The sequence below is a fragment of the Necator americanus genome, chromosome X (assembly GCF_031761385.1).
Source record: "Necator americanus strain Aroian chromosome X, whole genome shotgun sequence".
Lineage (NCBI taxonomy): Eukaryota > Metazoa > Nematoda > Chromadorea > Rhabditida > Ancylostomatidae > Necator > Necator americanus.
The window spans coordinates 19,644,768-19,667,673 of record NC_087376.1 but is presented as its reverse complement, the minus strand read 5'-3'; the positions used below and the strand labels follow the sequence as shown (position 1 = coordinate 19,667,673).

Here is a 22,906-nt window from a genome sequence, read left to right as displayed (position 1 = left end):
CATGAAAACAAAACAGCAGGAGCTTACACAAGAAACATACCTCTTAAATATAGGCAACGTAGAAATAAACTTGAATAAAGAGCAGTAATGGATCGAAAGTAAAGCTATATTTACTTGCTTACGTGAAGAGAAAAGAACGGGAGTTTGTAGAAGAAACACATCTCTTTCATATAAGCAACGTAGCAATAAATTTGAAAAGGAGCAATAGCGTACCAGAAGTGATGCAGGACTGTTGAGAAGAACGACAGAAAATGAAGCAAGAACAAAGCTTTACATGTCCTCACCATTGCGGATAGTAAACAGTAAAAGCCTGCGCCGAGGCTCCCCTGCTCCAATGTGGCCTGCCGCGACGCGGCCGCGGAAACAAAACCTGCCGCCGAATTCTGTTTTAGTGGCTCGTTTGTTTCACACAGTCAATTCCGTGACATGCTGCCTTTAAACGTCCAGGTGGTTTGGCCTCTAACATATTTGAATGCACTAGAATAAAAAAGAAGCACGTTTCCTAACGCCAAGTCACATGGAAGTTTACGTCTAAAAAGACGTAGGCTTTTAACCCTCGCAGATAACTGTGAACGTATTTCTCTACCGCTGAGCAGACGTCCACAACTTCAGTGAGACCGCACTTACGACGACAGGACGCAGCACTATGATCATGAAATGCGGAGCGGAATCGAAGATATGTGAAGCTTGCGAAATAGACTCTATTTCCAAGACGTATGGTCTACTTTTCCAAAACCGTCAATCATAATGTAGAATTATTTACGTACGATATCAATATAGAAAAGTTACCTAAGTTAACCTGAAGCGACAAGGCTAGCCGGGCATCATCAGAAACTCGGCTGTCTCTCGACTCCAGCAAACTGATCTGCTTATGGATATCGGTCATGGCTCTGAAAAAAAAAATTCATCCATGAAGTGGTGAACAGCCGAGCAGCGACCACTCACATGAAGAATTTTCGGTGTTATGGTAGTTGGGTGGGGCCACTCTGCCACACTGTGTTTGGTCAGTACTTGCTCCGCGCTATTGTACAGAGCACAGAAACCGTTAAACCATTCACGTCGTTAAACCGTTTCATTCGCATAATGGCTGCTGATGCTAACTTGCTGACTCTTCGCGACTTCTTGGTTACCACGAGTTTGAATCGAAGACCAAAAAGGAATTTGACGGATGGATCACTGATCGTGGATTGCTGTGGAAGCGACCTTGCCCCAACTGTGTAAATCCCTGTAAAGTTACGAATCAGACGGATGGGAACAGCCTTCATGAAGGCCAACCCAACGGCCCTCTTCAGGGCCACCAGCTTGCGAGTACAAATCGAAAATATGTTAATAGAAGTTGTTGCATGCTGCAAAGGCTGCAAAGCTGCTGTGGAATCCATTTCCGGTATCCATTTTCAGTTCTTTCTTTTTCTTTGGGAGTAATGCATGATATAACTTAGCCATTCACTTCTGGAGAGCTTGTTTGGAAGCTTTGGTGAAGTTAATTCAGTAGTAGTTCCAACTCTGTCTTACTTTTTGCTTAGTAGCTTTAGCCTGCATGTCGTGGATCCCCTAAGACTGATGCTTGGGTTTTAGGGCCCCGACCGGCTCAGGTATTCATTCAGTACAACGCGTTTACGCAAGCACAGGTCGATCCTAGCGTGGCAGAATGGCCCCACCGAACTGCCATAGCACCGAATTTTCTGACTAAGTTTACACTTTTTCAAATTACAGCAAACATAGCCTACTTCTCCGCAGTTTCTTCGATGTATATCTATCGCCTAACAAATATCAGAAGTTAAGGAACAACCACGACCCCACGACAAGTGTCGATAAAATAAAAAAAAAACAAAACAAAATAAAGAACAAGACAAGCCAAAAGGTCCGAAAAACTATAGATTACAAACTTTGTTAAACTGCTTCACAATCATGTAGTTCTCTGTGCAGTCCACACACACCGCACAACCACTTACGACATGCGCAATGATATTGTCTGTCTTTGAGTTCTAAGCGCTTCAAATCTTCCTGCGCTCGACAGGTAAGTTTTATTTCTCTTGGTTTTTTTTTGCTTATTTATCCATTTATTTGTCTCCAGTATGCTGTTTGTGTTCGTTCGCATATACACTCATTTTCATGGCTTTTTCTTCAGACGAGTCATCTCCTCCAATGCACGCGATTATATGCGATGCTGTAATTTCATCCATTTTTCTTCTTCTTTACCCTTCTTTTTCACATGGTTTGCTGTACCTTCTGTCACCCTTTGTTGTCGCATGTATATAATCATGCGAACCATTGGATGCTTTGGAGGGGAAGCTTGATGTGTACTGTGACGTTTCTATATGGTACCTCCCTGAGGGCACTGCCGGCCTAATGAAGCTTATATTAAGCTCAGGCCTTGTTTATGTTAGAAACCTATGAGAAGACCTACCAGCACTACACTCTTCCTAATAAAATGCATAAGCCAATAGGTGTGTCAACGCGAGCGTTTGTTGATCCCTCAATACAACAGAGTATACCTTATACTTAGTGGTGTTAAAGGAAGGCCTCTTTATACCCGCTATCTGGAAGAACAGCATTGGGTCATGTAAGCCTGGAAACAAGTCATTATCAAAGGTTGTTCTTAACCAAGTTAGTTAGGAACAATTTTCTTTGCTCTCCGAATTACACAATGGATGTCAATCGCAAGTCAGTTTTTTTTATACTTCGTGCTTTTTTTGTGTTCAAGTGGTATTCCTGTGATTCTAGTGCAGCCGCGAATGAATGCCTAGTTTGCGGCGCAGCTAAAAGTAGAGTGGAAAGGTATCTTGTCAACGTTCATAGATTTTCGCAAGACCAAATTGCGGAACTCAGAAAAAGAATTGCCACATCGGGAAAGCCAATATACAATTGTGTGTACTGCGATGCCACGTTCAACAGTGTGAGTGTGCTGAGCAGACATAGGTCAACAAAACGTACTGCTGAGAATTCATCGCCATCTATCGTGTGTCCCGTTTGCAAAGAGACCGTAACAGTGAGTCACATTGATAGTCCATAGCTTTCATGATGGTTTTGTCCGTGCAATAACCGTCGTTCACATTGTTGTTGATTACCATTTCTGATCCTACTAAACTTGCACATGTAGAGTCACTGTGAGTTTGCTCAGCATGCTCGTCAACAGCATGTCGAGGACGCTGATGAGCTCGTGGTAGGGACGATCACTTTCCAAAATCTGCAGGACTCTCAGTTTGGAGTAGTATGACAGTTCGAATATAGATTACACTCTCTCAAGTGGGTTTCCTTCAAGAACTGGAGGCTAGCCTCAGAGGAGGCGGATGTAATAAGCCATTTCGTAGCAAGAACGAGAACTACGGAACACACCAAAGTTATCCGGGTGCGTATCGTTAGGTACCCGCAGCCGATTATCTGCAGCCGGATAAGTGCCGGCAGAAGAGGCTGTCGGTAGGCCAGAGCAGGCATATCTTGGGCTACCTGTGATCACTAAGCCACACCCATCCATCACCACATCCCTGAGGTCATGAGCAATGCTTGTATTGCAATTACGTGATAGAGTTGCCTTCTACGAAGTTCAAAGAGCAAAAAGGCAGCAACGTAGCAACGTAGAAAGTGGAAGAAAGCGTAAAAATGAAAATGCTAAAAATGAAGCAAAGACGTAGAGAATTTGTAAAGTCTTTTTTAATATCTTTTTATCTTTCTTTTTAAAAATTTGTATTTGTAAAGCAAATGCAAATACAAATACATAGATGATTGCTGCGTCGTCTGCCCAGCACAGGCAGAATTAGACACGTGCTTCAGTCTTCTCTACCAGCAGTGTCGGCACATTAAGTTCACAAGGGAGAAGCCGTTAGAAAACTAGTTGGCTTTCTCAAATGTGCATATTTATTTGCGGAATGGGATATGGAAGGCTAAGTGGTACCGAAAAATTTTAATCCACTATACTTCAGCGCATCCTAGCAAAATGAAAAAATCTGTTATAGGTAACATGTACAGGACTGCGGCCAAGAGTCTCATCAAGTAGCCAGGAAAAAACATGGTCTTTAAATCTGGCCACAACGTGGCAATATCCAATGGGTACCCAGCTGAAGTCTGTGTTGCTCGACAATCACGACAACCTTCTCCAAGATCCAACGTAGTGGATGGCCCGGAAAAAATCTCTTTCTGTTTACTTTACATATCTGATATGAGCATATGATATGAGCAGAGCGGTATGGAGCTTTCTGCGAAAAGCAGATCTTCAGAATGACGTGAGGGTTGTGGAAATACCACCAGCAAACCTCAAGTGCCAGCTGCTGCGTAATCGTGCGTATGACCGACTCTGCACAACTCCCAGCTGCGTGATTTGCCCGTATAGCAGAGATTGCATGATATCAGCAGTAGTGTATCGTATCACGTGCAGGTTGCGCGTTGACAATTATACAGCGAAAACCCACTGTGTGTTCGGGACAAGGAGCATCTAAATAGACTCGCGAAATCTAAACTCTCCACCCCGCTCGGAGCACACCGTAGAATAAGCCATCAAACTCCGAAATAGAAGTAGGGGTTACTATACTATCGTTTGAGTCCGAGATCATAGCACGCAGAACACTAGAGGCTGGATCACCGCCAAAAGTCCAAAAATGAACAAGAAGGATGAGTGCATTGCGATCACAAACGAACTATCCCCGTATCAAAATCTGCGCGGGTCTTGATCTACGGGGCGGGCCGTCAGGCCACATAAAAAAAAACCCTCGCAACTTGTAGTTGTGGTACGTGGTGGTCTATTGCGTTACCAAGTCTAGCTAATGAGGTAAGCGGTAACCAATGTGTTGCTGTTTGAGTTTGCTTATCGTTTGGATGCTTTTTGCAGGGTGATGAGGCGCTTGAGAGAATAAATCACTAATGGCTTTGATTTTTCCACAATCACTAATGGCTCTGATAAAGGCGAAAACGCCGAAACGTTAGCTGTTAATAAACATCAATACCAATCTTGGCCACAGCTCAAGCAAATCAATAAGAAAAGCTACGGATTTAATAGAATTGAATGACTAAAAAGGTTCAGATTCAGTGCACACTTTTGGGTCTGGAAGGTCGCAAATAACTTCGTGATAAGAGGGCTAGAAGAAATATTTCCGAGAGCATTTCAGGAAGAAAAGCTTGTTTTACGAAAGAGCCATACCGTTGTATTTTGAAATCTCTTAGTTTTTTTTTTCGGAATATAGATGGAAAAAGATAGGAAATATGGCATATTTATCATTTTTTTCATCAAGAATTTAGAAAGAAGAAATGGCTTTACATAGCAACTGACAGAGAAAAATCCTCGTCTACAACAAACTTAAGATGGTCTGCTTCAAACTAAGTTACTCGGAGTTATTAGACTGTGTTCAAGACTACACATTTTCGGCGCTTGAGCAAAAATCGGGATTGTAGCACGTTACGCTGTTACACGAAAACGAAACGGTGTTTTAAAACATCAACAATATTCGAGTAGAGGGACTGAAGAAAGCACCATGTGCAGAACTTCTCCCTCCGAGTCGTCTGCTTCTCTCAAACTCTAGATAGTAAAATTCCAGAAGAACTTGAAAATTTTTGAATTTAGCCACATCTTAAATTCGAGAAAAAACTAAGAGGGCGCAAAAACGAGCTGCACCATTATTTTGTAGGGCAAACCTTCTTCTATTGAATACTGTCAAGAATACTTCTCAATGTGCTTCTATCACGAAGTTATCTGCGATCTCTCAGGCCTAACAATAGGCACAGGATCTGAGCTTTTTTTTAGCCATTAAATTCTGTTTGATCCACGTTTAAACTGCTGAGAACAACTTATTATTGAAATCTTCATCTGTTGAGAGTAGTTTCAAGTTTGTATTTCTTTTGCTAAAATTTGGTTTACGGGATGTTTAGCCTTTGAGGTACCATTGTCACATTGTTAACGCCTTGCACATGTTCAAAACGACATGTGGATGTTTTCATGTTGCAGTCCCACACCTGAAACTTAATATAATGTCTTGCAATGTATGTAGTGCGAGCGAAGCGAGCCTAGATCTGAGTGTCGGCTCACGCCGGACTCTGAGACTTAGACTCGCTTCGCTAACTGTAGTTTTTTTTGAAGCAAAAGTAAATGAGTGTATTCTTATTTAACCATAGATGACATTAGCGGTAGCGCGCGTGGTACGGCACTGTAGCGGAACCATAAGAGAAACAAGGAAAAGTGAAAGAGATATAAATATTTATTCCTGCATTTCCATCTAATTATTATTTCCATTGTACCTATAATGAAAGCCTCGAATGCCAACAAATTAGCACGGAATAAGTAAGAAAAACAGGCAGAAATAATCTTCCTTTCTGATTTTTATGTGGAGATGTTCTACGAGAAATTTTAGAGATGAATACGAAAACTCAATTAAGGCATTTTAATTTTCATATATCATTGTGAAGTCTTGGTACACACCGACCTCGTTCATCTTTTTTGTGCCAGCGTGTGCTTCTCGAGGTATCTAAGGGCAGAACGACTTTTTTCGCAACTAAAAGCGCAAGAAAGTGAAGTAGTAAAATATCTTATTTGATCTTTCCATTTGCACTGTTAACATTGATTTTTTGCCCGAATATAAGCTTTCGATAATATGATGAGTCTGAGGTCAGTAGTAGTGTTCGGATTCATTTTATCACCTTTTTACTTCTGACTTGTCTTTCATTTCTACGGTGACTTCGTAACAGAACCTCGTTGTACACAATGTTCTTCAATGAACCATGCGGTGTGTCTACCGTCAGTCCGGCTGGCGTCCTTACACGGGAAAAAAAAGAGTTGTCTGTGACTGAAAACGTCTTCCGGCAAGTACACTCCCACTTCATTGAAGGACTATCCTCGAGCCTTATTTATAGCCATTGCAAAAGCAAGACGTAAGCGAAATTGCCTGGAACGGTAGCTGCTTTCCCCAGTAGTTGTCAATCCTGGGTATTACAGCTAACTGACTTTTTCGGCTCCCATAAACAAAGCGACAGCCAAGCACATAGCGTCCAAGGGTCTCTACTCTTAGTCGTGTCCCGTTGCAGAGACCGTTGACAACGTCAAGATTGCGCAGAAGCATGACGATTGCACCTTTCTTCAGAAGTAGCTCATGAGGTGGCATTCCAGTGGGTTCCAGCGTGTTTAGGTACTCCACCGGGTTTTTGTAGACATGCTCATCTTGCTGACAGGATGTGCATAGCCGTTCCAAGGCGTCATTATTTAGCTGTCTGACATTCAGATTCATGGGAGCCAAAATAGCCCGTTCACAAAAGTAAGTATCATTTGGATCAATTGTCTCGCCAAAAATTTCAGTGGCAATACTCCTCTGACACCGGAACTTCTCCAAAATATGAATTCGTCCTTCGTTATCGTTCGCCGTGTCATTAACTACCTCCAGAAGGAAATTAGTTCATCCAAGTCCAGCTTCTCGAGTTCTCATGTTGACTTGAAGCCGATGAATCTTGAATAGTGACCAAAGAACAGAATTTGTTACGCACGAATTTACAAGGTCGTCGCGTTGTCCGTGCTCAACTATTGGTAATACTTGCCGAAAATCACCTACAATGATGAGCCGCTTGCCGCCGAATGGCCTGTTGCTCTGCATGATATCACGTAACAAACCTTCGACGGCTTCGAGGGCGCACCTTGGAGCCATTGAAATTCCATCCCATATGATAATATTAATGGCCATGAGCGGTCGTGCTTCTTTCTGCTGACGTTTCATCAAAGACGTGCGATTTCCATCAGACAGGTTGAGCTTGAACGCTGAGGTTTTTTTTTTCGTCTATTCGCAATAGATTGGCTGCGATTCCAGTACAAGCAACTCACAGCACTTGACGCCGCTGCCCCATGGCCATGTTGTAGATGGTATTATAGAGATATGTTTTCCCTGTTCCTCCTGGCCCATCAATGAAAAGACATCGGTCGTCTCTGCGATTCATTGCTGTAAGGATGTCATCAGCAGCTTTTTTATGCGTATTCAGTAATCCATATAGCCGTGATCCTTCACTTTCATGCTGACCATAGTCAACTGGGACATCAGTAAGTGAAGGTCGTTGATTTGCAGGTGGGCTAACTATTTGGGTCAAATCTCTGCCAAGCAGTAACATCCTATCAGCGATGTCGAAGTAGGCAGCAGCAATTACCCCCTCTGGGCCTACTCCCATATTAGTCAAATCGTCAGCCATCGATGCCGAAAACTCAGTTCATAGTTCCTCAGCGTTTGCGACTTCACAGTGACAGAGCAAGCAAACAAAGAAACTGCGTAACGTTGATGCTGTTTGAAACCGTGCAGCTTCCTGAATACTTTGACTATAGTATGTGTCGTCATCAAGGAATCCGGAAGCCTTCGGAAAACTTCTCGAACGTGCGTCCATCTACTGTTCTCAGGTCTTGGAATGACATTTTTCCTTTCGTGTTCAACAGAAGGATGCGGAGACTGTACCGTTCTACATCTCATGGTGAGACTTTGTACATGCGTCTTATTTCCTTAATTCCACGTCTTCTTGGCTCCCAACCATGCCGTGCCGTGAATGAAAAATGCTCAGGGATCTGATAATAAAACAATTCGCGAGCATCAATGTTTGTATCAGACTGCAGGCCGTTAAAAACATTGGCACCCGACCGGTTGAGCTCAAAATAAGCGGTGAGAGTCGTGAAGTTAGAATGTGCGCCATCTACACCCTGTTGTTCTTGTCCTGCGACAAAGGGGCGGTCTGATATCCTGGCAGGTGAACAGCCAATCTCCATACAGCGTACGACTTTTCTTGCATAGCAAACCCAAACATTTTGTGAGGAGCTTGAGATGGGCATACATGGGTGCGAATCGTTAGGTACCCGCAGCCGATTATCCGCAGCCGGATAAGTGCCTGCAGAAGAATAAGATAAGAAGAGGCTGTCGGTAGGCCAGAGCAGGCATATCTTGGGCTACTTGCGATCACTAAGCTACGCCTATCCATCACTACATCACTGAGGTCATGAGCAATGTTTTATTGCAATTAAGTGATAGAGTTGCCTTCTACGAAGGTTCAAAGAACAAAAAGACAACGTAGAAAGTGGAAGAAAACGTAGAAAATGAAGATGCTAAAAATGAAGCAAAAACGTAGAAAATTCGTACAAAACAGAAAAGCGCCGGCAGAAAATTGACGATGCAATGGAGAGTTTCAAAGAAGAATGGGAGTCCCGTATCGACATATCCACCATAACAATAAACACTTTCAGCCAAAGAATGCCAAGATTTGTAACTAAAAAAACTATATAGAAGATATAGATATATTTGTATTTATGCAGAGTATTTAATGATACTGCAGTAGTTTGTGAAATTTCGATTTTTTTTTGCTTTAAGCAAATAAAACGTACAATTATTTCCTGTTTCTGGTATCTTGTGTGCAGTCGTTCGATATACCTTTATACGTAAACGATTGATACTCCATACGGAGGCAATAGCAGAGATAGCGTGCCCCTGCGAGGCACGTTTCGCACCTCATTAGACGATGAGAGTCGCTGATGAAGGATGTGACATGAGGCATGAGGCATACGCAGCGCATGAGGATGTGGCATGAGGCATACGCAGCGCAGTGCTCTGCTGACTCTGCGCAGCGCAATTAACGATCGTCGTTGCCAGTCGTTTTCCCTAATGATCGGCTGTCGCGGCGGCTGCGGGTACCTAACGACCGCCCCCCAAGTTACCCATTTGTGCTGCCATTGCGCTTTTCGCTCAGCTTCGGTTCCACAGAAAACGAAGAAGTCTGTGGTGCACTAACGGCGCCTTTACGCGTGTATGTGTGCTTCATTTTTTAACACCAACTATAGGTGGTTCCCTACATAGATTCTAATAAAACCACACAAATTTTAGGTGACAGAGAAGGTTGATGGTGTGAAAGTTGAAAACTGTTTCAACCATCTCCAACATGAAGCCCGCCCATCTCAGCTGAGACAAGAGAAAAGTATCGAGCAGTACATAGTCTCGCTGTTAAGTGTCGAGTAGAGCCAGGAAGACTCTATAATCTGGTCACGGTGTCAATCCATATGCGTGTTGATGCCAACTCGCAATATGAAGGCATCCAGTCTTACAGGCCAGCACGAGAGGCCAGCTTACATGGATTCGTGCTGAGTAAATCAAATCAAAAGGCAAATCCTTCCTTTGCGTCATACAGGATATATTTAGACGTCATTAATCCAACGCAAAGAGAGTGGCTACGGAAGCACGGACAGAGAGCGTTATGCATGGACGATACGCTCAACCTAACACACTACTCGCTAGGATTGGAAATTGTAATTGTTGCGGAAGAATGGAATAGGGCTTTTCCAACTGCATACCTCCTTTCTTATAGGTGATCTATTATTAGCAGATCAAGTGTTCACAGTTTCGCACCCTCTACAATTTTTCAGAATAGGTAGGCCCAGGTAGAGGTCGGCATAAGGTTAGAGCACGTGAAAAAGCTTCTGCCTTTCTTCCAGAGAGACGACTTCATTGCGCATAACACGAACACGTTCTGGAACGGTTTCAACAGGGTGTTTCAACCATCTTCGACCAAATCTGCAATATGATTATAGCATGTGCAGCAGGCAATGAAGAAGAACGCCAACACAAAGGTCATCAATTTGTGCCACATTATAAACTTCAAATTGCTCAGAACAAGATTTTCAGCAAATTATTGCCCTTTCAGCGGGACCTATTCGAGCACATCCTGAAGAAGATACGAGAAATCTGCCTCGTCCGTCTATCTGGCGCCGGCGCACCAATCCTATGCCGTGGTACCCTTCGCACTCCATCTTATACCAATGTGGCGTCGGTGCATCAATGCGACGCCGTGGGAGCCATTTCACCTCACTTGCTACCTTCCGGCGTCTGCGACCCAATCCGACGTCGTGGGACTCGTCCCATTCCACTTGGTAGTTTCCTTGCGTCGGCGCACAAATTCGACGCCATAGGAGCCATTTCACCTCACTTGCTACCTTCCGGCGTCTGCGACCCAATCCGACGTCGTGGGACTCGTCCCATTCCACTTGGTAGTTTCCTTGCGTCGGCGCACAAATTCGACGCCATGGGAGCCGTTTCACCCCCACTCGCTAGCTTTTGGGGTCGACGCATCAATACGACGCCGTGAGAACCGCTTCACCACATTTTATAGCAGTGTGCCGTTGGAGCCGTCGCACGCTATTTGGTAACTTTCTCGCGTCGGCGCACAAATCCGACGCTGTGGGAGCCGTTTTACTACATTTTATAGCAGCGTGGCGTCGGAGCAGCAATCCGGCGCCGTGGGACTCGTCGCATCCCACTTGGTAACTTTCTGTGATCGGCGCACCAATGATGTATAGTATAGTATTGGTATAGCATAGTACTTCATAAAGTTTATAGGTAATGTTTCTATGTTCACACTTGGTCGTCTAGACTACCACTAAAGTTGCTAAATTGTAATATGGAAGATAGCATCTGCTTTAGTAAATCCTTAATAAACCGATAAAATGGAAGTCTTTGGTGTTGGAAGTGCATTACTTTGGGACATCTGAAAATTTGCATTTTTGTGCTGCAGTGTTCTAAGTGTGTTATTTAAAATCTTACAATGCCTTCAGTCCTCCAAAAAAAAACAGCACGTTCAATGGGAACAATGATTATAAGTTAAAGGCATCACTCCGCGAATCTGAGGTGGTATGGATTTCAGGTTGAGTATTCGTATACGACATAGTAGATTATTGAGAACAAGGTGATTCCGTCCATTTCTTCCTATTTCCTTAAAAAACGGCCCGGAAGATGCGGTATGTGCAGAGTGTAGCTGATTAATTAATTTGTTGATGAAGAAGCTGTGAGCATTCCTCTTTTTTTCCAAAATTAAAAGTGTCTATGTTATAAAAGGAATCAATAGAACGTTACATAGTATTTGACAACGAATTTCTCCCCTACAAGATAGGATTTTATAGGAATCCTTCTAAAATATTGCTGATCTTATTTTTTTAGATCACAAAGAAGGAGTATCAACTTGACAAAATGGAGCACTTCCGGTACCTACTGCTTTTTGCATTTAAAGGCATCACCAGGGTCAAGCGTATAGTTGGGAAAAATCCCTCCTAAAAACGACCACCCTTCGCAGACCCTCCCAAAAACGACCCCCTCATCTCATTCCTACCAGTATAGCTGCCCACACAGCAATCAAAATTTGGGTATAATAAAAAAATTAAAAAAAAACAAATAAACACCCAATAAATAAATTAAAATAATACGATGTAATAAACAAATAATAAATTATTTTAAAAAATAGTATTGCTACAAGTAAAACAAAATACATACTGTAATGCAGCGATATTAATGGAATAAATAATAACTAGAAATTATATGTTCATGTTAATTATATGTTCAAGATGCCGCGTGACGTGTGCCAGATGGAAGAAGATCAAGAAAAATAAAAGTTTTAAACAATAAACAAAAGTTCGATCCCCGCCGGAACCTTTATTTTTGCGAAACGAAAAAACAACTGGAAAAGAAGAAGAACACCTTTTAAAACAATTTTTACACTATTTCCGACTATCACCAAACAATTTAACTCATCGACGACGGAAGTGAACAAATGAGAGTTCGATCCCCGCCTGAATCTAGGTTTCTGCAAAACCGAAAAAAAAATCACTGAGGAGAAAATCTCACCGGCAATTTCTTGAAATTGTGTTTAGAGCACTGTTTGCCACATACAAGTGTTATATAGAGGTTATTTTAGCGATCAAAACCAGGTCTTAATTGGAAATTACTGCTGGACAGGTCGGATTTTGTTACCTTGAAATAAACATGAATAACTCACTAATGAAGAGACATAGGAAGATAATGCTGGCTGCGTTGTGTAGAGGAAGATTTGCGCTACAAAATGGTCGAAAAATCTTTTGCAGGGACCCTCTGTTTTTTTTTTGAAACCTAGTTGAGAAAAAGTTGAGAAATTTGGCATTTTTCTCAACTTTTTCTCAACTAGCTTTTTTAAAGACGAAAACTACGTGTAAAAAAGTAAAAGCAAACTGTGATAGCAAAAATCTTCCTCTACAACATACTTCAAACCGAATTCGTTTTTATAAACTATGAGCTGAGTTATGGAAATTTGTTTGAAGTCACACAGATTTTGACGCGTTGCCGAAAATCCGAGATTTCGCTGTTTTTCCCGTTGCGAGGATACGGTGGCGCCGTTGAAAAATTTGACTCCATATTTGGATAGAGCATCGAGGAATGTGACTGCAAATTTTGGCCTTTGTAAGTGTTCTGGTTTTCTCAAAAGCTAGTTAAGAAAAACTCGAAAATTTGAGGCAAAAATTGGGATTTTTCTCAACTAGGTTTCAAAAAGACTGGGAAAGGTAGAGGCACCAAACTTTGTAGAAATATAGAAGAAATCTCTCCCTACAGATCGCAGCCAGCATTATTGCATAAAATTCACTTTGAGCGTAGATATTCAGAAACTCGTGGAGCCCACTTTGTACTAATTTTAACCCTAATTACGCCTGTAGATGTCTTTTTTTCGCTCAGTAGCAGCATCAAACCTTGACCGTCTCAACGAAAACAGCGCGGCATCTTGTTGAGCCATCCAACCTTGTTAAATCACCAGCACCAGCCCTATTTCAACAGAGCGTGTAAAGGCCAATTAACAGATGTCCTTATCGAAGTCTTTGTAATCACGCATAAATAAGTCTGCACTACACTTACCAACTTGAGCTAGCATACTTGCTTTTCATTGCAGCTATGCTTCTACTTTTACTTAGTGCTCTTACACTTCTGTTAGCTTCTGATATTGAATTGGCTGTGACGAAGAGTGCCAAAGCACTGTGCAAGCTACGAAGATTGCCTTTTATGGTACTTAATACGAAGTCACCTCTGGTTAGTTTCATTTCTTTCATATAAATTAGTAACACACAATTTTGTTGTGTAGACTGTAATTTTGTAATTTTGTTTTGTAGAACTAATTTTTGTAGTGCATTTTTGTAGTGTATTTTGTAGAATTTTTGTAGTGCTTAGACTTGATGGGTTTGACAAAAAGTCGATTTTTGAAGGAACAAAAACTTTCAGGTAGTTAATTGCACTTAAAATAATTGGTTTCTTATTTTATCACATCACAACATTATCATATTATTTATTATGCATCACATTTATTCAAGATTTCAATTGTTTTGGTTTGTGCCACCGAAGCGACTCCGACGTCATCAAGCATCAGTTAGAGCAGCAAAAATTGCTAATCGTCCATCTTCAAGATTGGCTCAAAAAGCGCAGTAGTTTTATTACCAGAATTATGAAGAATAAATTTTTAAAAATCATTTTTTGGTTTGTGTACCCTCTTTTTATCCTAACTTTTTATGCTACAATAGTCTTCCTCAACTGCAACCGCGAGTCTTCTTCAATCGTTTATTCGAATATTAAAAAAAATTATTTATTCTATATCGTTTATTTTTATATTAAACAGAACTCAAGTACTGAATATGCATCATTGACGTTTTTTCTTCTTTGAGACAACTCTTCCATTTTTTAGTAGCAGATATCGGGACCTGAAAAGAAGCCTCAGAATACGTTTCAGTTGTGAATATCTTCTGATATGCGATAAAAACATGCCATTCACTGCTCATCATCCTTCAAGTTTCAGCACTACGTCTGAAAAGAAGGCGTTTTCACTGCTGTTTTTCCGCTGAATGTCGCATACCTAAATTACACTTCATTTTGTACACCTCAATATCTGTTTGTTTGAAAACGACAACCCCGTGTTCAGGTGGGTTACCTCTATACGGGGTCGTAGATTATGGGGAGGAGGGTGACTCCGTCTATTTCTTCATAATTGCCGCAAAAAAACTGGCCGGAAGATGCGGCGCGTGCACAAAGCTGGCGCGCTCCAGTGCTACTAATACGCTCCGCTTTAAACTCATTGCAGAAAATAGCGCCCCGGAACGCTCGAAGCCGCATCTTCCGGACCGTTTTTTTACACAATTAGGAGAAATGGACGGAATCACCCTCCTTCCCATAATCTATGACCCTGTATAGGCATAACCCACCTGAAATCCGCCCCACCCCAGATTCGTGGGGTGATACCTTTGAACGAGGTAGTAAGGCTGCCTTTGCTGCTCTCCAAATTTGTAGACTGCATGGATTACATAAAAAGAGACATTAGAAACTAAATGCAGAACAAAACCCTAACATAAAAAAGGATGCAAAAATACAGAAACAAAAAGGAAAAAAGCAATATGAGACATCGAGAAACTAGCTGAAGGATAGGAGCAGGTCATTGGGAATGGTGCAAAGAATAATAGTGAGGAGTATGTGATGGATTTCTTTGCTGCAGATTATACGTTTTGAAGATAAAAATATTTGATTCATTTCCTACCCGTGAGAGTTGATCGAGTGTCCCTCCTTTCTTGCAGCGCGATGACCAACGTCCTTCAGCATATTCCAGCAGTGCTCATTCTCCATACAAGGCCCCGTTTTCAGCTTTAATGGCCTTAGCGAGTCGCTTAAATGCAGAGAAGAAATGAGGTCGAAATTACTCTGCGTTGTGCTCTAGACATTTAATTTCAACACTTTGTAAAAACAGGAATAAATAAAATTAAAAAGGTTATACAAAACTGTCCTGTAGGATTAGTGTAGTGTATACTCTGTAGAACGATGCAATAGTTTGCCATTACTTTCCATTTTATGTGTACTTCCGAGTTCGAAGAAGAAAACGCTCGTGACTTAATCCCTAATCCAATATTCTCGCATAAAAGAGGAGTAATATAATGCTAACCATTGTTTCAGAATTGGACAGTTCTGACTGGAGAGGATTATTGCTAACACGAATGCACGTGGGGAGACATTGGATTAGTTGCATACAATCACCAGAATAATGAAATAATTGAATTTGGGAACTCGTCTCGTCTTGATTCTAGTCCAATGCCACAAAGTGTTTTTGAAAAATGAGTCTATACAGCGAAATATGCTCTCAGTAAGCATCCAGAATTTTCTGAGAGTTATGAGTAGAAATTGAGATTTTTTAAAATCGTTATTTGGTTCCCTACACGGTGTTCAATAGGTTTTCGGAAGTTGAGGAGGATTGAATGCAGGCCTTCATTTCGCTGAAGCGTAATTGGAAATGGCGCTGAGAACAACCACGGAAAAGGCGTCCGCCCAAATTTTTCGATGCACATTCAGCGAGTCTCTGTTTGAGCACAGAGACGAACCCTCAACCTCGTTACGTACACTCATAGCACACGAATGAGCGAAAAGATATCAAAGGTAAAGTTCCGCTTAAAATCAATAATTTGAGCTGTAGCTAAATTTGTTTTAGTGCATCATCGAAGCTAGGTGCACCGACAATGTACTATTTGTTGGTGCTACTGTTGTTGGAGGGATGGTACTTGTCCTTCAATCGTTTCCGTTATTCATGAATAATTGGGTATTTTTCACTGAACCGCGTCCTATCAATAAAACCAACGAAAACGGCGAGCAGGTGGTGAGTGCTGCTGTTTTTTTTTCTTTGGTTTTCTAAAATAATTCTAGCTTCGTGGTTCGTAATATTTGATACACGTTTAAACATGTGGTGGTCACCTGCACTCACCACTTGCACTCAACTGTGTTCATTGCGGTGGCAGTGATGAGTAATCGTGAAGGACGTTAGAGAATGACTGACCGCTAATCTTTGAACCTATATTGCAAGGAAGCTGGGGAAGAGAGCTAGAAATGGTTACTGCTTCTTCTACATCCTCCGAAGCCTAACAAATCTTGAAAGACTGCTCCTTCTGGATTCTTGTGGCACGGATATGTTTATTTCCGTCGATCCTGGGGTTATTGACATCAGGTGATGCTGTCTGCTACGTCCGATTATGCGTTCTCTCTCGGGCCATTTATGCAACCTGCGCATGCCTCATGACGCAGCCTGTTTCGAAACTTTGCTTGTCGCACAGCAAAATTAACAAGGAAAAATGAGGCAGCTAAACTAGTAGATTTTCCCACATCCACCGTATTGTCCATATATCACACCATTTGATTTTCATTTATTCCGAACGATCCCTAAGGAATACAAATCTCAAAAATATCAATGAAATGCGAACTTACTTAGAATCGTATTTTTGTTCAAAATAAACGGAATTTTATGAACAGAGGATTGAAACTCTACCAGCAACATGGCAAAAGGTCCCGGATTACGACGGAGATTACATAATCGACTAAAGATAAAATCAAATGCAAGTAAATTCGTCTTTTTTGTTGCCACTGAAACAACTGATTATTTATGGGTATGATAGTTCAATTACGACAGTCGCAGCAAATCCTAACATTCTCTTTCGAAACCTCATGATGCACGTTTTCGAGTGTGTTACTTATCCTTCAATTTTATCTTACTTACTTTACTATCTATTTCCATTCCTTTCGCTAATATCTTGAAGGTATTACAAGTGTAGTGCACTCTACGCAAAGGAAATATATAAGCGACATATGCGGTGGATGTGGAATGTTACAGTGTGAGGTGAACTTAGAAAACAAAAGAGTGATGGAGAAGACTAACAAGGAAATCAATACAGGACAGGAGCAACGTTTTTGAATGGTTATAGCAACCTGCACTTATCTAACTTTATTTTTCACAGGAACATCAAGCTCCAAGGTTACGACTACGTGCTAATCACGTCAGTTGCAGCCTTTGCAGTGCAGACACAATTCTTGACTTGTTTAGTAGGATGCTGTGAGTTTAGTATTCGAAAGGGATTTTTCCATAGCAGACTCTAGTGGATCAGTGCTACAGATAAAGCCTATATCGGTGGTGTTGGTTTGTATGTAAGCTTCCAATACGGTCATTTCTTAACTAGTTGGTGAAGGAGACGCAAAAAACAAGATTGAAATCGATGTGTATATTACTATGCGAGGGACCTTACCACCTTTTCTTTGGAAGATGGCAGATCTTTAAAAAGGTGATATCAGCTGAGTTCATATTGGCAAATGTAGAGTCCCATATTTCTTCCGGTAAAAAAAAAACTTCCAGAAGCGTAAAATTTCGACCTTACGTAAAGGCATCACCCCACGAATCTGACGTGGTGCAGATTTCAGGTGGAGTATCCTTATAAGGGATAGTAGATTATGGAGAGGAGGGTGATTCCGTCCATTTTTTCCTAATTCCCGTTCCCGAAGACGCGGCGCCGCACAAGGCTGGCGCGCTCCAGTCGAACTCCTTGTAGAAAAAAGTGTGCCAGAATGCCCGAAGCCGTATCTTCCGGGCCGTTTTTTACTGCAATTAGGAAGAAATGGACGCAATCACTCTCCTCTTCATAATCTACTATGCCGTATACGAATACTGCACCTGAAATCCGTACCAGCTCAGATTTCTGGAGTGATGCCGTTAAATCATGGCATAGTGACTGCAAGTATTTGATTGGTCGCTTCTGTCTTACCCCGGACTGTGTAATATGCCCATTTGGTAAGGAATGCGGCTGCATGATCTCTGATGTACTCTAATTTCGTGCAAAACATGTGGGGATCAATAGGATAAGGGTAAGGTTTCTGGCGTTAATTACTTGGGATGCGCTCCCACGTCCACTTCAATTTAGATTCGTTTGAGGTTTACGAACGTGTAACTGGCGTCTTACAATGACTTGCGGTGGGTAGCTTGTCAATGTGTCAAGTCAGCGTTTTTATCCTCCCAGACAAGTCTGGTACCAATTTATCGACTCCGGAGGGAGGAAAGGCTTGATTAGCACTAGGGCGGATTTGAACCTCCGATCGATCGCGCAGGTACCTCTAACCGCTACCCTACACCCGCCCGTGGGGATCAATACATCGGCGAATCAGGGCGACCACTTTGTGTTTGTATTAAAGAACATCAAAATGGGATGAAGCAATCGAATGCAGCTCTCGGAGCTCGGAGAAAATCTCATGAAAATGCTCCTTTCTGTATTGCTGCCACGATCCTATGAATGAACCCGGAATTGTGACTCGCAGAACTTTTGAGGCGTTTTGGTTAAATGCAATAAGTCCAAAAATGAATAGAAAGCAAGAATGCATAGTCGTGACCAACGAGTTAGCTATGTATCAAGACTTTTGCGGGTTTTGATTAACGGGGTCATATGCGGGCCACATTCCAATTATTAGTAGCGGAGCGATTCTCCCACGCGGATGTCCGCTAACATCACGGCAAGGCGGCTATGAGGTAGGCAGAATGATTTGGACTCTTTTGGTTCTTGTCTCCGGTTGTAATATCTTAGGGGATGATGACTTGCTCTGGATGAGGCATTTGAGAGGATATGTTGCAAAAGTTTTGACTTTCCAGGCTCTGACGGAAGCCACAACGCCGAAAGTTAGCCGTAATAAAGACAGTTAACAATCTTGGCTACTGCTTGACATTATCAATCAAAAAATCTTTGCCTGCCAAAAAATCTTGGATTCCTGTCGTCCTTTTCCACGATAGGTCTGCAGAAAAAAAAGATGAGGCTTCTTATAGTTTTGTGGCAGGTGAAAAAAAATACAGTACTGTTAAAACGACTTCTTCATTTTCCCAGTTACTTGCGAAGATTCTGGCTAACACCTTTACTTTCTAGGCGTGTTTCCTTTTTTGCATTTGCATTACAGCCATTTCATGTTTTGTTTACGTGCTAATCTTACCCCAAAGAATATGTAGTGGAGAGAAAAAAAAACCCTGCATAAGTGATTGACGGTTGTTTTTAGCATTGACTGTGCAGCACGGCGGTACTCATGCGAAAAGGGAGACTATAGACCAGAGAAATTTTGGTTATGACAAATATAGCGCAGTAGTGAGAGGTTTCGTCGCGAGTGCTCAGTTGATGCTTCGAAATCGTCGTAGTCCAACTAAGGGCTCGTTTCTGCGGCGTCGACAAATCAGTAATACGCTTGTTTGAAAAGACTTATGAAAGCATTGACTGATCCCTGCAAGTCATTGTATATTCAGCGCACATGTTCAGAAACTTCATGCAATTTTGAATTGACGTCGAACGCGTGCTGGGTGGCCCTAACCTCTTTAAATAGTTTTTTTTTCAAGTACAGAAGATACGCACAACAAACCTCTAATGAGCAACTACGCCCCCTCTCATTTGTGCTTCCATTTCTCAAAGCAAACATTTCATTAGAGCCCTCATTACTTATGCATCAGTTAAGGAGGTAATTGTATCATAATGGAGGAAACGCCCAATAATGTACATACCTGAACACTTACACTCAAGCCCTTCTACAAAACCAGAAAAATAGTTTTGGACTAAAACATGTTACAGCAATTTACTGCAACAACATGGAATTGTTTTTACTCATGAGATGAAGCTCCAAACACGACTCCGCGTGCAATTCGGCTGTTGTCTTTTTTTTACACTAAGCGCTGGATTCACTTAGTGGCGAACTTTTTGTCAGATAATTTCTGGTGTCCTTAACTCTAAGCTGTGGACCTTACAAAACAATTGTCCAACAATGAACTAGATCCAGCCTTGGATTAGTTTCGTGCCCGTATATTGCTCAGATTTAAAGAGTAGCAGCGAAAATTCGTCCGTGTGGGTTGTTTCGTTGGAAAGGTTGTAGTTAATGTTCGTTCACCAAACGTCATAAAGGATGAAAGGATGAAGTTTCTGACGTCAATCAATCCGCCTGGGATGCGCCCCCACGTTCACTTCAATTCAGAATCGTTTGAGGTTTACGAACGTGTAACTTGCCTACCCAATGACTTGCTGTGGCTAGCCGATGTGTTAAGTCGGTGTTTTTATCCTCCCAGACAGGCCTGGTACCAATTTATCGACCCCGGAGGGATGAAAGGCTTGGTGAGCACTAGGGTAGATTCGAACCTCCGATCGATCGTGCAAGAAGCGGAACCTCTACGCTGCACCCGCCCACCAAACATCATGGTTAAGCGTAATCGTTTCGAATCGCCATAGCAAACCTAAGCATGTCAATTTTGTGTCAAAACGAATGATGTTAAGCTTTCCCAATTGTACAATTAATAGGTTGTAGTTTTTACACGGAGCATAATGACTACACTCGCACCTTGCAGCCTGCGGTATTATTTGGACCAGTAGGTCTCCTTTCTCACACCTGGTTCACGAAACACCAACTGTCAAACATTTTCACACAAATACTTATTCATACAAACTCTATTTTATTAAGGAAAGTACGTTTCACTACAATGTTGGTTACTTTCAAGTCTGTCGAATGTACATCAGTAATCAAAGCGGAATGGTTTATAATGAGTATGAAATACCACGTAAGTTGTTTTCGGGATGTGTTGAATTTATGCCTCATCTGCGAACTGCTTGAGAATTGGACAGAAAAAAAAACCAAGGAAAGTCCAACTCTTGACTCTCTTTACAAACTTGGAAAACAAGTGTACGGAAAGTGAAAACACAAGAGCAGCAATGAACATCTGAAAATGAACTAACCTTGCTTTTTCGACATTTCTCAAGAACAAGCACATCACACATACTAAGTATCATAACATGTTTTAGAAGGTCTTCTTAAAGCTTGAAAGCTCCAACACACAAGTGGTATGTTAATGAAGTGGCGCTGAGATCTAGCAAAGCGCAGTGTGATGTGAATTATATTACATCCTAATTCCTGCTGAAAACAGTGACGAGTATCTTAATTTTCCTATAACGGCTCGCTCATTTCTACCTCGTGAAGCATATGAAGTCCTCCATATTATGTTTTTTTTTTTTGGAAAAAAATGCTGTCGGTATGGATTGGTAAATTATGAATGGGTATAATTCCATCTGATTCAGTCTACTTTTGACTCTAATTTTCTTTATCAATTCATTTGCTAGAAATAATTCAGCAAGAAAAGTTTCTGGTTTTAGAGAAAATTAATATTGGTCAATTTAGGTACTTTCTGCATACACTACCCGTCTGTTATTTGAAATAAAACTAACTTAGTTTTTCTTATTTCCGATTAAGCTGTAGAAGCAAAGTTCGGCATGTCTTTTTTTTTCGAAAGAAAGAGAACGGTATTGTATAAGGCAAAATACAAAATCCTTCTTAATTTCTAAGAAAGATTATGGAAAACATTGAGAACTTGGCTGAAGATTAATATGAAACTCTGAAGGAAGAGGAACGCACGACAGTACTGTAGGAACGGATTTTGACCAGTAAGACGCAAGAGTACTGATCAATAAGACACTTTAGGATCCTTTACAAAGGGTATCTACGACGCTGCAAAGGAAACGCTTTCAATCCTAGTGCTAGTGAAAAGTCCGTTTTTGCATATGCAGAGAAAATATGCAGGTACAATTTTTGGAGTTGGAACGGAGGAGTTTGAAAAAACATGGGAGGACAATTCGAAAAAACCTTACAGCGGTAGTACGGTGACTCACTACTTTTCAAAAGTGCAGACAGTATCAGCGTCGTCCAAGCAACTCTCGTAATTGGTTTAATTCTGGTGAACAGCCAAACGTCATCTTTGCCTGAAATCTACTATATCCAGTAATCAACATACATGATCAACGGAGAACCATTTAGAATGAGTCCAACGTTCTGATTTGGACCTAAAAAAGAGGATTAGAAAGTTTGGTGGAAATAGTGCAATCAACCTAGAAATGCTGATTTTTTGTGTGAAATTCATGAGATCTATGCATGAGATTATGAGATTATACATCATGAGATCTGTACGTTTATTGTGGGTTGACGAGAGGATACCTGACTCGCGGGCATCTGCAACCTTTTACCTTTCCTCTCGATAGGAAACTGGTTGGATTCAATGAACAAAAAATATTATATACTGAAGCATGTGATGTACAGACGTGGGTGTTTTGCGTTGATAAAAGGTCTGGTATTGTTCGCATGCTCGCAGATTGAAGATTTCCCATTAAGCCATTATATGAGCCGCATACACGTTTAGTAATTTCTACTATTCTGAAGTTAATCACTAAGAGCAGATAGATCAGCAGCAAACATTCTATATTTTACAATTCCTTTACTCTAACGTACGAGCTGTGGAAGTAGATCATCCTCTGCCAGCATAATAAATATTGTAAGAAACCTCTCTTCCA

The 22,906-nt window shown here is 41.5% G+C and overlaps 6 protein-coding genes across 10 annotated transcripts in view; 3 read left to right on the top strand and 3 right to left on the bottom strand.

Moving 5' to 3' along the window:
• Positions 1 to 3,475, bottom strand: part of RB195_024253 (uncharacterized protein) — a gene marked incomplete at both ends in the record, with an annotated part of 134,705 nt that extends 131,230 nt beyond the window's left edge. For both annotated transcript variants that reach the window (XM_064211959.1, XM_064211960.1), the window contains 3 exons: positions 790 to 890; positions 1,069 to 1,225; positions 3,337 to 3,475. In XM_064211959.1, the coding sequence (XP_064067839.1) occupies positions 790 to 890; positions 1,069 to 1,225; positions 3,337 to 3,475 (397 nt within the window). The remainder of the gene's footprint in view (positions 1 to 789; positions 891 to 1,068; positions 1,226 to 3,336) is intronic.
• Positions 2,381 to 4,109, top strand: RB195_024252 (uncharacterized protein; the record flags this gene model as incomplete). The annotated part of the gene is made up of 5 exons (XM_064211957.1): positions 2,381 to 2,447; positions 2,507 to 2,607; positions 3,101 to 3,163; positions 3,232 to 3,349; positions 3,967 to 4,109. 5 exons carry the CDS (start codon positions 2,381 to 2,383, stop codon positions 4,107 to 4,109), a joined length of 492 nt encoding a protein of 163 aa, XP_064067838.1.
• Positions 4,110 to 6,824: 2,715 nt separating this feature from the next.
• On the bottom strand, positions 6,825 to 7,685 carry RB195_024251 (uncharacterized protein; the record flags this gene model as incomplete). 3 transcript variants are annotated; one of them, XM_064211954.1, is made up of 2 exons in its annotated part: positions 6,825 to 7,352; positions 7,524 to 7,652. In XM_064211954.1, the coding sequence occupies 2 exons, from the start codon at positions 7,650 to 7,652 to the stop codon at positions 6,825 to 6,827; spliced, it is 657 nt and encodes a 218-aa protein (XP_064067836.1). The 3 variants fall into 3 exon arrangements, with proteins under 3 accessions (XP_064067836.1, XP_064067837.1, XP_064067835.1); XM_064211956.1 differs by lacking the exon at positions 7,524 to 7,652 and having other exon boundaries at positions 6,825 to 7,205; XM_064211955.1 differs by lacking the exon at positions 6,825 to 7,352 and having other exon boundaries at positions 7,371 to 7,685.
• Positions 7,686 to 7,785: 100 nt separating this feature from the next.
• On the bottom strand, positions 7,786 to 8,148 carry RB195_024250 (uncharacterized protein; the record flags this gene model as incomplete). Its single annotated transcript, XM_013437904.2, has 1 exon — positions 7,786 to 8,148. One exon carries the CDS (start codon positions 8,146 to 8,148, stop codon positions 7,786 to 7,788), a length of 363 nt encoding a protein of 120 aa, XP_013293358.2.
• Positions 8,149 to 10,506: 2,358 nt separating this feature from the next.
• Positions 10,507 to 11,070, top strand: RB195_024249 (uncharacterized protein; the record flags this gene model as incomplete). The annotated part of the gene is made up of 1 exon (XM_064211953.1): positions 10,507 to 11,070. The coding sequence occupies one exon, from the start codon at positions 10,507 to 10,509 to the stop codon at positions 11,068 to 11,070; it is 564 nt and encodes a 187-aa protein (XP_064067834.1).
• Positions 11,071 to 13,670: 2,600 nt separating this feature from the next.
• RB195_024243 (uncharacterized protein) overlaps positions 13,671 to 22,906 on the top strand; it is a gene marked incomplete at both ends in the record, with an annotated part of 32,381 nt that continues 23,145 nt past the window's right edge. Inside the window, 3 exons of one of the 2 annotated variants that reach the window (XM_064211946.1) lie at positions 13,671 to 13,805; positions 16,234 to 16,398; positions 21,033 to 21,129. In XM_064211946.1, the coding sequence (XP_064067827.1) occupies positions 13,671 to 13,805; positions 16,234 to 16,398; positions 21,033 to 21,129 (397 nt within the window). Of the gene's footprint in view, positions 13,806 to 16,233; positions 16,399 to 21,032; positions 21,130 to 22,906 lie in introns of those variants that run through there. The other variant, XM_064211947.1, reaches the window with a different exon arrangement.